Raw genomic sequence first — 14,690 nt, forward strand, 5'->3', positions numbered from 1 at the left:
GCACAGCCCTCAGGTGCTGGCTGCTGTTGGGGATACCTTGTGAACTTGGGTGTGTGTGATGATCCCTGCACAATAAATGAGGAACTGAATTACACCCATCTTTTTTTCTTTTTCAAAATTATACCTGTGAAATTCATGAAATAACAGAGCACATTGTGCAGTAATGCACAGAAAAAGGAATCCCCAGATCTTGAATGACTTTTATTTCATGCTTTTTGTATGTGTGTCATAAGGGTAACTTAACCATCCCTCATTGTTATATGTCACCTTCTATGCAGCTCACTGTGAGTAGCAATGACATTAGAAGGCAGGTACACATGTCTGGACTTGCAATATTTATGAGGTACATTCTCCCAAGAAGGACACTGCTGTGAATTTTAAAAAAGAAAAAAATATCTGGAGGGTGTTTTTGTGATTTGTTTTTTAAACAACATATATCTGAAGAAAGAAATGTGCAGTGATTAATTGTGCAGCTATTTAAATGTTAAACATCAAATCTTTAAAGCTTTTCTCTTTAGCCTTATTGGTTGTTGTTTATAACATCACACTGGAATTGTGAAGCCTGTACAGTTGTTTCTATCTTGAAACATCTCAGATCATTTGTTAAGATGTTATTTACACTGTGCAAGACCCAAACCAGCAACAGTTTATTTTTAAACATCCTCTTTTTATAGTTACCTCACCTCAAGGTCTGTTAATGTTTGATAGATTCTTGAAAACACATTTCCCCCCAGCTTATACAAATGGATAGGGAGATGGTCCATAGCCAATCTAAAATTAACAATGGCACCACATCTTAACTGCTGTGCAACAACCACTTCCTTTTTTTTATTTTTTAGGGAAAGAAGAAAGTGCCAAATCTGTGAGCTTTGCATTATTGTAAATGAATTATTTCAAATATGTTACATTCCTTCTTTGTAACAAATATATGGGCAAACTTCATTTACATCAGCTATTTCTGTTCTGAATGAATAATTTGGGGGAACTTCCAGAGCGACTGTGTATTGCAGACCCAGGCACAGAGAAGCCATGGAGGGACTTGTGCAGGCAGCGAATGAAGACCAGGAGACAGGTGTTAGATTGTAATTAGGCCACAACCTTATTGACTGCAGTCATATAGGTTTGCCATAGGCACTGGGCATGTATCCGTTGCCATAGGCATTGGACATGATCCATTGATCAACAAGTCGTCCTGCTGGTTGACATGCTTTCTTTTGATAGATGCAGTGTACCAGTGTTAGGGACCTGCCATGACATGAACCACTTCCAGTGGACCTTCTTCAGTCACTGGCAGGGGGCATGGTTGCTTGTCAACCCCTGAGCTGGACAACAAGCAGTGCCCTCCAAGATCCCTTAAGGAGATCCCACACTTGGATGGGGCAAGGGGGCCCTTCCTGTGCCCATTCCTGCTAAGGATCCAGACCAATGCTTCTTCTGCCCTAAAGTTAGAGTGTTTGCCATGAAGTCCGCAACACCCCCAGACCCAGCCCAATACGTCTGTGAAAAAATTCCTCCCTGGTCCTTACTCTACTGCAGTTCCACGGAGGGGGTCACACATATATGCAGTTACTCACATCTAACGTGGAATGTTTATGGTCCAAAGGGCATTAAAAGGAAGCCAAACATTCTTCATAATCACTAGTCAGCAGTCTTAATAGTCCACATCACTGTGTCGAAGGTCAGCTTCTGTGTATTCAAACAAATCATTGTTTTTTCTGGCAGCTCTTTTCTTGTTCTTTCATGACCTGCAGCAGCAGTGTGTATTTTGATATGGTGCCATCTTTGGCCGTCATTGGTGGGATGTGAGGGTGAAGTCCACTGTGCAGAATGTGTGGATAGATATTGATGCATTCCTGTGACTGTGGAGTCTATAGAATTCTATGAGCAAATGTCATACGCAAAGAAATGGAATGAAATAGTTGCTCTTTATGCTTTCCTATGTAGAAAAAACTACACTGTAGTGAATGCCACATTATGTGTAACTTTCAGGGTTGGTGTTTAGGGGCTGACATGGTCCGGTGTTTGCCAAAGACCCACACCCAAACAGCAGGGGGTACACTGATGAGCCTCCTGGACCTGCTCCTCTTCTTTATCATTGCAACCTCCTTGTTTGTTTACCTGCCTCTTGCTCTGGCCCAGACAGCAGTAGTGGTTAGAATTTGCAGTTGTGCACATTGGGTAACTCCCCCCCAAAAAATAATAATTCATATTTGTTTATGTGAGATGAATTGGCAGTGACTGACCAGGAACAAGATCTTGGGGTCATAGTGGTTAACTTGATGAAGATGTTGACCCCAATATGTGGCAGCTGTGAAAACGATGGGTTCCATGTTAGGGAACCTTAGGAAAGCGGTTGAAAATAAAACTGTCAATATAATAATCTTACTGTGTTGTATAAGCCATTATACAAACCCATAGTGAGATTGCACATGGACTACAGTGCTCAGTTATGGCTCCCACGCCTCATGAAAGGATTTCGTTGAGCTGGGGAAACGTCAGAAAGGGGCAGCCAAAATGATCAAGGGGTTGAAACAATTCTCCTAAGATTATGTATGGTGTGCAGAAACTGGGTAGGGAAATAAACCTTTCTCCTTCCCTGATAATACTAGAACCAGAAGCTGAAAATTGGAAGATGTGGGAGAGACAAAAGAAAGTACTTATCCACCCAGCACAAAATTAAACTATAGAATTCACTCTCACAAGTTGTAGTGATGGCTACCAACTTAGAGTAAATAGAGGATACGGTGAATTCATGGTGGCATAAGGCTAGATCAATGTTTCCCAAACTTGGGTCTCCAGCTGTTTTTAGACTATAGAATGGGAATTATAGTCTGAAAATAGCTGGAGATCCAAGTCTGGGAAACACTGGGCTAGATGGCTGTGTTCTACCCCCATTGTTGAGGGTGTTGTACCTCTGAATACCAGATGCTGGGAATAACAAGTGGGGATAATGCTGTTACTCATGTCTGGCTTGCACGATTCCCATAGGCATCTGGTTGCTGATCATTGGGCCTGATCCAGATGTGTCTTTGCTTTGATCCAGCAGGCTGGTTCTAATGTTAGGGGGAGGAGTAGGTGGCACTGTCATCTGTTGTCCATTAGCTCACTGCCTGGCAAGCAAGCAGGTGGCAGTGGTGTTGAAGAAGACAAGCAGCAGCTGGTGATGATGATAGCAATGAGGAGTTAGTGAGAGACCAGGGCCTGTTTGGGTTTCTTGCTCAAGCACCCTCCAAAACCTAGTGCTAACACAGGTGACATGCACACTATTTGTTGTATTAAAACAGGCAGAAAGGTTTGAATTGGCTTCTAAAGTAATAGTAGGTATCTCTGTCTCCATGTATTTGACAGCATCCATACTAAGTACTAAAATCTGCAATGAAATATCAACAAGAGTTTTCCTCAGGAATCTGTGACTAGATGACCCTTGGGTTCTCTTCAAACTCTACAATTGGCAAAAGAATATAAAGGCTTTCCTCATTCTGTTTACCCATTTCTAAGTGCAGTCTTTCTTTTAGTGTGAAACTTAAAGGCCTGGCACCACCTCGTGGCCATTGTGGATAACTGAAACAAGCAAAGATGCATTCACGATGTATTCTAGCGTAGTGGGCTGTTTTCGTACATAAAAGGACGAAAGATGTCAAGGCACCTTGCGGACTAATTGGTCCCATGTAACATGACCTAAAACCATAAGATCTATCTTGCTAGATCAGTATTCTTATCCATTTCCAGGAATAGTCAAACTAGGTGCCTCTAGAAACTCAGAGCAAGAGCTTGGTGTTGCACGGTCTACTGCTGGGAGGAATACTACTTCTGAGAATGGAGCTTCTATTCAGCTGTGGTGAATAGCTGTTAAGAAACCAGTGCTCCATTAATTTGTCTGATTCTTTCCCAAGGAGTAGCTTTAACCTGTGGTCCTTCAGAGGTGGTACTACAATCAGTGGCAGAGCTTCATGCTCCGGCACTGGGGGGCGGAGAGCAGGCGGGGGCGGAGCTGTCCCAGGGGCGTGGTGCATCAGCCATAGGGGTATGGCGCATATCCTGTGGGCGTGCTGTGCATCCTAGGCGTGTGGTGTGCCACCCAAAGGGTGTGACACATGTCCTGGGGGCGTGGCATGCATCCTAGGGGTGTGGTGTGCTGCCCGTAGGGGCGTGACACCCAGCACGGGTGGGGGCAGCCACGATGGCACCCCGCCAGGTTTGCACTTCTAGGGGCGGTGCGCTCCCCCCGCACGCTTCTTCCTCTGCCAGTGACTATAATTCCCATAATCCCTGACCATTGGCCATGCTTGCTAAGGCTGATGGGAGTTGAGGTCATTGGAATATCTGGAGGGCCACAGGATCCCTGTTCCTATGTTACATTATCTAAGATAGTAGTCACCATAGTGTCTTGGGGAAGTAAAATTATGCCTTGTTTGAAGAAGTACTTCCTATTGTCTGTCCTGAACCTGCTGTCAACACTACCACTGTTGATTCCAGAACAAAAGGTGTGGGCAGAGTTGGGGGTGGGGGGATTATGTTTCTTTCCATGACATTCTTTCTTTCTTGTAAATAAATGTTTTTATGCCATCTTTTCTATAAATTAGAATAGTGACTTTAGTGTTCAGTTGTAGGAAGGGTATTCCCAATATATTGATTATTTCGGGCAGCAGTCATATACATACTTACCTGGGAATAAGTCCCATTAAACTCAATGGGATTTACTTATTTCTTTTAATGGGATTTACTTCTGAGTAGATATGCTTTGTTTGTTACTATGTTACACACACACAGACAGTGGTACCTCAGTTTTCAAACGTCTACGTTGACAAACATTTTGGTTTTCGAATGCCGTAAACCCGTAAGTAAATGATTCGGTTTTCGAACACACCTTGGAAGTCGAACATGCCATGTGGCTTCCATATTGAGGCTTCCATGTTGAGTTTTCGGTTTTCGAACGTTTCAGCAGACGAAATGTGTTCCAGAACAGATTACGTTCGAAAACCGACATATCTATCTGTGTGTGTGTGTTTATTGCCCTGTGATCTTCAGATGAAGGGTGGTATAGAAATTTAATAAAAAATAATAATGATGTAAAGGATTGGGCTGTTAGTTGCTCTTTTCTGTACTTTGCCCAGTTCTAACTAAACACACTATTCCAAATATGAATGTGCCATATGCTTATGTAATGACAGTATGTTACTTATTTTATTCTCAGTCCCTTAGGATAATTCATTCCTTTAGAGGGAAAAACATTTTAGGAACCTTGAAGGCCTATGTATACTACTTTGTTTTTAATTTGTTGGTTTTGTTTTTAATTTTCTCATTTTCATTGTAAGTTGCCTTGACTTTATTTTATCACAGAAAAGTGGGAAGTAAATGTCTAAATAAACAAACAAAATCCTGAACATTTGTGCCAGTGTGTGAACCTCAAGGGTCACTGAACTGCTTGCATAACATTTTTGTGCCATTGCATTGATGTATTTGCTCTAACCTTTTATATGCTGGCTGTCGAATTGGATAGTATATAGTTCCACTGATATAAGTTGGTTGAACTCTCTACTAAAACAGTTAACATAAGGCATAAATAACTTCAGTAAATATTACAAAATAGTTCTTGTTTTAGAGTTTATAGCAAAATCTTGCACTATAGAAATTAAAAACCCTAATTCTCACAAGTGGAGCTTCTATCAAGTAGACTAGTTTCTTCTTATATGTAAATGAATCCTATGCAATTTATAATTACCTAGAGATAGAGGTAGCACTGCTGATTTTATTATATAAACATTAACTTACACACTAACTTCTATAAGTATTCCAGGCTGACTAGAATGCAGCAGTTAGTATAGATGTTGTCAACCCTCTTTGGATAAAATCTTCTTTCCCTAAACAGCTGTTAAATACTTCATTAATTAAGGAATCTGAATATTTTTTTCTCTCTGCCCCCCCCCCCAGGTGAAACTTCCATTTCCTGTAGATCAAATCACGGATCTTCCAAGGAATGATTTCCAGATGATGATTAAGATGCACAAATTAACCTCAGAGCAATTGGAATTTATCCATGATGTTCGGCGGCGCAGTAAAAACCGGATTGCAGCTCAGCGTTGCCGTAAGAGAAAACTGGACTGTATTCAGAATTTAGAATGTGAAATCCGCAAGTTGGTGAGTTTTACCTTTTTTATGTCTTAATTATTTTTGCATTCTGTGCCCTTCCTTGCTTCTACAGTTCAGCCTACTACTGACTTCATAAGGGTTCTAGGTTGTTTCCCTGCTTAGTGTTAGCAATCATGTGCCTTCACATGATTCACGCCTACATGTATATTTAAATCCCACTTCTGTGCATCTTTTGGTCATGCCAAAGTGAAGAGAGGCATGTGCGTGAAGTTTGGTCACCATATTTTTTCCTTTCTCCTCTGCAGCCCTAAGCATTTCTTATCTGCCTTTGCCCTCTGGGCTACCTAAGTTACCTGTGCTTGTCCTTAGCACATATGGCCCAGCAGTTTTTGGAAAGTGAAGAAACAGGTAGAAATTGCAATATATAAGATCAGCAAGTTGCATGTTTCTTCCCCTGGCTGTTACAGACATCGGAAATGGACCTAACTAGAGCTCTGGGCTGCTCTACACATTACATAGAAAGAGGTTTTAGATTGTGGTAAAATTTTGGATGTGTACCACACCTTATAGAGTGCAAATGGTAGAAAGTCCCGTTTTTGAACGCTCCCTTTTAATAAGAAACTGTCTGCACTCTTCTAAGAGAGGGCTGAGCTATACTTTTCTCTCTGGTGTGCTACTTTACTGCATGAGGGGGAGGGCTTTTTACATGGTTGTGCACTTCATAAAAAAAGTCACATGTGTGCAAATGCACACAAACCACTGCAGTCTGAAGCAGGAGTGTACAAACCTCCTAGTGCGTGCCCTGAAAAATAATTGGGCCTTTGAGTGTACTATCAATTGCCTGAAGCCCTCTTCAAGCATTCTAGAAGGAATCCTCAAAGAGCCTGGTTCCTTCTACTGCCTTCTATCCCTTCACCCTGCCATTATCTGAGGAGAAATGACCTTATTTTGGGGGAAGGGGTTGAAGCAGCAAGAAGTCAAGGGCTACCCAGATGGAAGGCCTCTCCTCCTTCCTGGCCAATATAAGCAGAACACATTAGCCGTATAGAGACTCTGCTAATGACTGCTTTTACTCTCCTCTTTGGGGTGTGAACAGAAATGAGGTTGGGACAGGGAGCCTACACTTAGCATGCAGTGCCCCTTTTGATTTTATCTACAAGAATTCAAGCAGTGATCCTCACATGGTCAAGAAACTCTGCTTCAAATCTTCACTCCATCTCTAGTCTGAAGTTGTATAGTCCAGAGCTTTGCCACATCATTCTGTGTAATGTATGAATTAGCTTTGCCTGGATTTATTTCTGAGTTCTAGAAGCCTGATACACCATACTTCTTAAAATTAAGACCTTTCACTTCTCTCTCTCTCTCTCTCTCTCTCTCTCTCTCTCTCAGGTTTGTGAGAAGGAGAAACTTCTATCAGAAAGGAACCAATTGAAAGCATGCATGGGGGAGCTGTTAGATAATTTCTCCTGCCTTTCCCAAGAAGTGTGTAGGGATATGCAGAGCTCCGAACAGATCCAAGACCTGCACCGATACTGCCCTGTCCTCAGACCTATGGATCTTCCAACAGCAACCAGTATCAACCCTTCGCCAGCCGGAGTAGAGCAAAATGTGGTGACATCTCAGTGTGTTGGGGAAGGCTTGCAGTGCTGTTCGGAGCAAAGCCCAGTGCAGCAACTAGGAGCTCACTGGCTACCTAACAACATTTCTGACAAATGCGCAGCGGCAAGAGTATTGGATGGAGCTGACCAAGGTACTTACTGCGAGCAGGAGCTCCCTCTCGAGCAGAATAACCAAACGGTGACAGTGGACTTCTGTCAGGAAATGACTGATAAATGTACAACAGATGAGCAACCTAGGAAGGAATACACCTAGTGGCTGTATACCTTTTTCACGCCATGCCTAGCAAGGTATTCTTCAGTCAGCCAGTGGCCACGTTCGTTTGTTGTTTAGATTGAAGAACATATTTGGTGCACACTACAGTGGTCTTAGCAGCAATACTGTTTTTAAGTATTCCCTCCTCTCTACATGCGGGAGTTTAACTTCTTCACTATGGTGCTATCCCTTGCTCATGCAGGGGAACAAAACAGTGGCAACACTGTCTGTTTCTTTTTTATTGTTGTTGTTGTTATTGTTGTTATTGTATTTTAATTTCAATATTCAACAGGGATGGACATAACACCTCTGAGGACCCAAACGCAGCTTTTTTCTCAGTGGCCCATGTCACAAAACCCTAACTCAGGAATTTCCTCTGAATGTTCAATTTTTCATTGAAGACAGCTTCTTTACACATCAAAGTTTTATAACTAAACTGTACATACTATATATAGTATATATAAAAATATATATCCATATGCAAAAAAAAATCCCTGCATGCCTCAATTTTTTCTCATGAAAACAACTGGAATTTTTTTTCCATTTCTATTGTATAAACAAATTCCAACATTCCTTTTTTTTTGTCAATGCTAGGTAGTAGTTTGTAACTGTTTTTAATATTTTCTCACCACCACTTAGGTTCACGGTTCAGCAATATCATTCAGTTTGTATTTTATTTATAAAGTTTAATGTTGGAAGCTGATTTGAAATTTTAATATACACAGTGTTTGTGGCACAGCTGTCTTTTATGTGCCCATTTGAGCAAAGTGGGTTTTATTTGAATCCTCTCACAATACTGTACAGCGATGGTCAACTTTGCCACTTGCACTGAGTTTTGGATCAAACCCCTTTTCATAAATGAAGTTGTGACTTCAGTATAACTCATATACTGTATTCTTTGCTTTTTTATTGTTATCTGTTAAGTAAAACAACATTTTTTATATAAAAAAACAACAACACCACTCAGGAGATGATTATGTAGGGAAATAACAATCTTGCCAAATATGGAATTCACCCAATAGTGTGAATTGGGTATTTTCTGTATTCGTCTTTTTCTTCTTTCTTTTACTTCCCCAATTCAGATATTAAGTCGCTGCTTCTTCTTCTTTCTATAAGAGGGATTTTCTATTTGTCAAGTATCGTTTGATACTTACAAAGACACCTTAAAAACTGTACAGTGGCCAGTGTATGTCACTGATATTGAGAACTATAGCTTAAGACACAGGCTGTTTACGTTGGTGAACATAGTTCCATGAGACTCAGTGAAGTTTGAATTAAGCTTCCCACTGCAATTCTTGCTTATTTATGTCGTACTAGTGCTGTTCATCCCTTCCAATAGTCCTATTGGCCTCAGCGTGTAATTCTGCTGTACACCATGTTATGCAGGCGTTAACAGCAGTGTTTCACTACACTTGCTTCCTATTTACACTGGCATTTGTTCAACTCTAACTCAGCTCCACAAAAGTATGAGAAACTGTCTACGTGAAAGGTTTCCAGGACTGGCCCTGTAATATAGAGATGTAGAGGCTTGCTTAGAGCAATCTCTACCCCAAAGTGCTAAAAAGCATGCATTTCTGCAGTGATTCTGCAGTGATTGCCCATGTGTCAGAAATATTGTGCTGTCAGGTTCCCTCAGTTTGCATTATTTTTATCAGCACAAAGCAGCATCTGTCTCAGAGGAAACTTTGTTGGAGGACAAGTTTCAGAAGTACTGAAACTCAAGGAAATTCACAAAACTCCAGCTGACCTGACTCACATGGTGATTGTGCAAGGCAAGCTTCTTTCAGATGTAACATCTGCCCAACAAACACATGGAACAACTCTTCAGGGAATGGGTGGGCACAATCCACCAGGACTTTTCCTACACCATTTTTATTGTGATTGATGGGAATTGCTCAAGAGAGATGCTTTTGCATAACATCCAAAGATTTCAAGGAATTTTTTGTAGGATACTTTTTCCCTCATCACCTTATCCCTGATGGATTGTGTCCTCTGTTTTGTTTTGTTTTTAAAGTGACTTTCTATCTTGATTGTGCCAGGGTGCTTTGAGCTATATTTTATGATGGCATCTATGGTTTACAGATTGGTACTGTTCACCTTTTCTGTGGGTAAAACCATATTGAGCCACCCCATGTGATTCAAACAGGTTTTTCCCCCCTATTAACTATGACAATATGTTTCTCAGTGCTAATGTTTACACTAAGCGGTATGGCACTCAGTAAATCTGCATTGTTTTTCTAAAGGATGAATTGACACCCTCTTTTTTATCAGCTTATGCAGACAGCTTGCCAGTCCTGTTTCTTCTCTGTACTTCAAATTCACTGCAACCTACCTGCCAACCAGGAGGCGTATCCATTGCATGTGCCACATTTATTTACTAGGAAGGGAGGGATGTTCTTATGTAGGTTGGAACTGCTATGTTTTTAAATATATAAATTAAGTATTAACCATTTCTGTAAAACAAACAAAAACTTACTCTAATTATTCATCTATTTATATATGTCATAAGGATGCTAGTTCAAGCTGTAGGATGTTTTGGCGCAGGGGTGAGAAAGTCCTTGACTCGCTTTGTAGCTATTTAATTATATTGGAAGCTTGCAACAATTCTGTGTGCAGAAAACAGAAGCTCTTTAGGGGGTTAGGGGATATGCAACTATGAGGGGATTGACTTGTAATCAGTTGACATTGCAGAGCCCTTCTGTGCTTTGCAAAGAAATCTTAACTTCTGTGAGATGGACAGTGATGGAAGCTAGATTTTTTTTAAAGCTACATGTGAATTGCATTATGGCTTTAAAGCCAGGTTTTTGCATTTGAGATTTTGTTGTTGTAATCGTTCAGTCGACAGTATTGTTCAAATGTTTGTTTTTTTCTGTTGCCTTCTTTATTTTTAAGTGACCTCCAGCTAGTTGTGGTTTGTATGGGTATTCAACCAAGTCTGAGCTAGCTTTCTGACATGAAGATTTGCTATCACACCAACTCACGTGCAACTGGTACTTTTGACCTCATTCCAGTGGTTTAAATGCAATTGACAGAACATATTGTTCCACAGCTATTGTATTGACCTGGCTCTCTCATTGGTGCTGGGCCTCTCTCTACCTTTTTCTTCCGTTTTCTTTTCTTGGAAAAACTGATTTTTTAAAGTCCACTGCTCAGATAAGTCTATCGTTTCAAGCTTTTTAGGATGAGTTTAGCTTTTCACCATTTACAAATGACTGATATGTATATTTTTCTTCATTGGACTATATATTGTGTATGGTTCTTCAGAACTACATGTGGCTCTTGGGTTAATGTCAAGAGAGACATGTAGGAGAATTAGCTTCAGAACTGGACACGAAGCGACACATTTGAACTGACCAAACTTCTATTGGAAAATAAATAAGTAGGCATTGCTGAACAATGCAGAAGGAGAAAATACCTTCAATTGATAAAAAAATTCATAAAGGAATTAATAGGTTTGTCTCAGTTTGACGTTTTGTGCTAAATGGAAACTGCTTTTGCACTGATACAAAGAGCATGTAAGGAGTATGCATTTAGCTTTGTCCAATCTGCAACTAGTCCTCCTTTTTATTTGCCTTTGCTATACTTTGTATTGCCAGAAAACCTCATTTCATTTAGGCTTTTTCTGCTTTTGTCAGGTGAGAATTACACTATGTAATATATTTGTTTCTCCGTGTTATCTTGGGGGTGCCTTGAATACAACTGAAGTTCATTGCAACCTGATTCTGGAACAAAAGAGCTAGTTTAAAAGAAAAAAAAAGACTCAATCAAGTTACCAAGACATCCCCATATTTACATTCTAGACCTAACATACGACGACTCAGGCGTCAGAGTTTGATGCTGCAGTATAAAACTATTATTTTATATATTGTGCAAGTAAATTATTCAATGTCTTTCTAAGGATATATGCTGCTTTAAAGATGCACTATTTTTATTTTTATTTTTTGGATCTAATCCATGTATTTTTGTTCCCAAGGAAGTAAAAAAAAATATCATTGGATACACAAACCACTGTGATTAGTATTTACAACTGCTGTCTTTTAAAAAAATAGTGTGGACGTTGGATAAAACTTAGTGTAACAGATTCAGCTGCTGATAATATGGTGGTTAAGGGTTACATTCAATTCATGTCCAAGCTTTTAATTTCAAAAGCTTTGATAAATACCCAGCATACTTATATAGGCAGGTTTTTTAAGAAAAAGAAAGAAAAACATTCAGCCTTTTTGTTTCCACCCCTGACAGGAGTTCTGTGAGGTTCACCAGGTGTGGTTTTTCTCGTCAGTGCCTTGCTGTGATGAGAAAAAGCTACATCTGTGGGATTTCAGTTTTCCTCAGAGCTCTTAAAACAAAAATGAATTCTTCCCAAGATGGAATATGGTAAGCATTGTGACAAACTGCTATATGTTTGGGGGTTTTTTAAGTTTGTATGCCAGAGTCAGAATAATTCTAAAATAAAGAGACCTCCAGAGCCTTTAATCTCATTCCACCATTTTATCTTCATGGGTGTCTTTTAAAAATAAATAAAGATAATACATGTAGGTTTAGCCGATGAAGCTAGAATGTTCCTTGAGCATCTGGCCTAATGGGTAGTATTGATAAGCCTATGCAAGCCTCACCAACCCAGCTCAAACCAATGACTCCAAGAGGTAGTCTTCACACACAAATAATAAGGTTTTGTGTTTATTTATCCCCTTATTTTTGTTACATCAGCTTAATTGTGTACCCGTTTTAAAATTTTATTTAGAGAAGGGGGATAGGGACAAAATGGGGGGGGGGGGAAGGATTTGATGTAGCCTAAGGGAAACCTTGCTAAAATGTGGTAGCTAATTTCTATCTCCAGTATAAAATCAGTGTGTGTACTTTTGCTTGTTTATACTATGTATATTTATAATATTTGAATTATTTCAAGACTCAGGCATCAAATGATGCTGCAGAATAGAGTTGTACATGTACATATGTTAAGTCCATTCAAACAATTTTATGTATATTAAAATCTATAGTTTGGTGGATTGTAGACTACTAATAAATTATTATAATTTTCTCTGGAAGTTAGAATGTCATTGCTTGCCGTGTAAAAGAATTACAGTATTTTCCTACACTCCACCAATATTATATATTTAAAAAACCCCATTAAAACTAGTGATATGTGTTTGTTTTTAAATTATAATGCTCATATGGTTCTACCATTGTGATGGAAACCACTTTTCCGGTGGAGCGTTAATTATTCAAATTCCCTTCTCAAACTTAAAAGAAAAATTTTATGACTGGTTTAAATACCTTTTATTGTTGGACATGTCATTAACTCTATTACAACATCAGCTCTATTATAGAAGTCCAGTTTACATACAAGTTTAGACACCTATGCAGTGTGGTAATTGATATGTACATTTGTGCAGCATGTTTGCTTCCTTTTTGATAGAACTTATTCCCGGCTAAGTGTGCATAGGACTGCAATCTTTGGAACTGAAAAACCTAAGCAGTTTGGTCAGAAATTGACTTTTTTCATTGCTCAGAGTTTGAAATGTGACTCAGTTTCCCATTCTGGAATTAGTTATCCATTGATTTGAAGGAATTTTGAGTCAGAAACTCAGCCTAGGATTTCCCATAGCACTCTGTCTTAATAGGTCAGTTCAGATTTGGAGAGCCATCCTGAGTATCTAGTCGGGATTTCCCCACCCACCCCACTTAACCATAGAATTGTGTGTTGTTTTGAAAGCAAGTTTAAGCTCTTACATTTGCAATGTCACAAAAAAAGATGATGTGTGCTTCAGAAACTTGTATATTTACTACTTGTGATATGACTGAATATATCTGGATCCCTCCAATCAGAAATTATGCTAAACACTTTGGAGATCTTTGGATGCTTGATTTTTGCCATTCAATTCAAGGGTCAACTTTTTATTTCAAGGGTGGAGAACACCCCAAGTTTGTTCCAGAACCAGTGGGATACAAGTGCACCTCTACTATATGCCTTACAAACTTCAGAGGCCATATTCAAAACAGGGTTTTTATCAGTGTATGCAAGGGGATGCAATCCCTCTTCTCTTCCTCCCCAGGTCAGACAGTATGGACAGTTTTCACACATATCTACCTGTATAATCCTCTGTACCTCTCATAACTGGTCAATGACTGTAACAAGTTGCATCAGGTGTTTTTCTATATACTTTTTACACAGATTCTATGCGATTAATGTAACTTAATTCAATGCATCATTTTATTGTACTAGTTCTTAAGCTTGTCTATTATTTTTTTTCTAGGTGACTGTGGTTTCTTGTGATTTATATTGTATAAATGAAATGGCTGTTGATGCTTATTCCTTGTTACTAAGAATTTTTACCTTTTTGGAGAAAAAAAACAGCATTGCTATGAACTAATAAATTTAAGACTTCATTTACTCATTGTAAATACAGTATCGTGCAAAGAAAAAGAAAACCTTTTCCATTCATTTGAATTGATAGTGTTAACTGAATTTTGTCTAGACACCATTTCTGTTGATGAAATAAAGACATATCATTACGTATTGTAGATCTCTGCCTCTGAATTTAATGTTATGTTCATTGAAAAGCAAGCAAATCTGAAAGGTGGCTAAAGCAGCAGTCCTAACTCCGTTTACCTGGGAGTAAGCCCCAGTAAATTCAATAGAAATTACTTCGGGGGTATATAGGGGTTTAGGGGAGGCATAGTTCCGTTGGTGGAGGAACGCGTTGTGCTCCTTCTGTGGTAGTTTGTCT

General features: G+C 39.5%; 1 protein-coding gene across 6 annotated transcripts in view; it reads left to right on the forward strand.

The window, feature by feature from the left end:
- BACH2 (BTB domain and CNC homolog 2) overlaps positions 1–14,479 on the forward strand; it is a 234,676-nt gene extending 220,197 nt beyond the window's left edge. For all 6 annotated transcript variants that reach the window (XM_082216843.1, XM_082216845.1, XM_082216842.1 and 3 more), the window contains 2 exons: positions 5,932–6,138; positions 7,480–14,479. In XM_082216843.1, coding sequence (XP_082072969.1) covers positions 5,932–6,138; positions 7,480–7,962 — 690 coding nt within the window. In that variant the 3' untranslated portion in view covers positions 7,963–14,479. The remainder of the gene's footprint in view (positions 1–5,931; positions 6,139–7,479) is intronic.
- The last annotated feature ends 211 nt before the right edge of the window (positions 14,480–14,690 follow it).

This window comes from Podarcis vaucheri, assembly GCF_965113315.1.
Source record: "Podarcis vaucheri genome assembly, chromosome: 3".
Classification (NCBI taxonomy): domain Eukaryota; kingdom Metazoa; phylum Chordata; class Lepidosauria; order Squamata; family Lacertidae; genus Podarcis; species Podarcis vaucheri.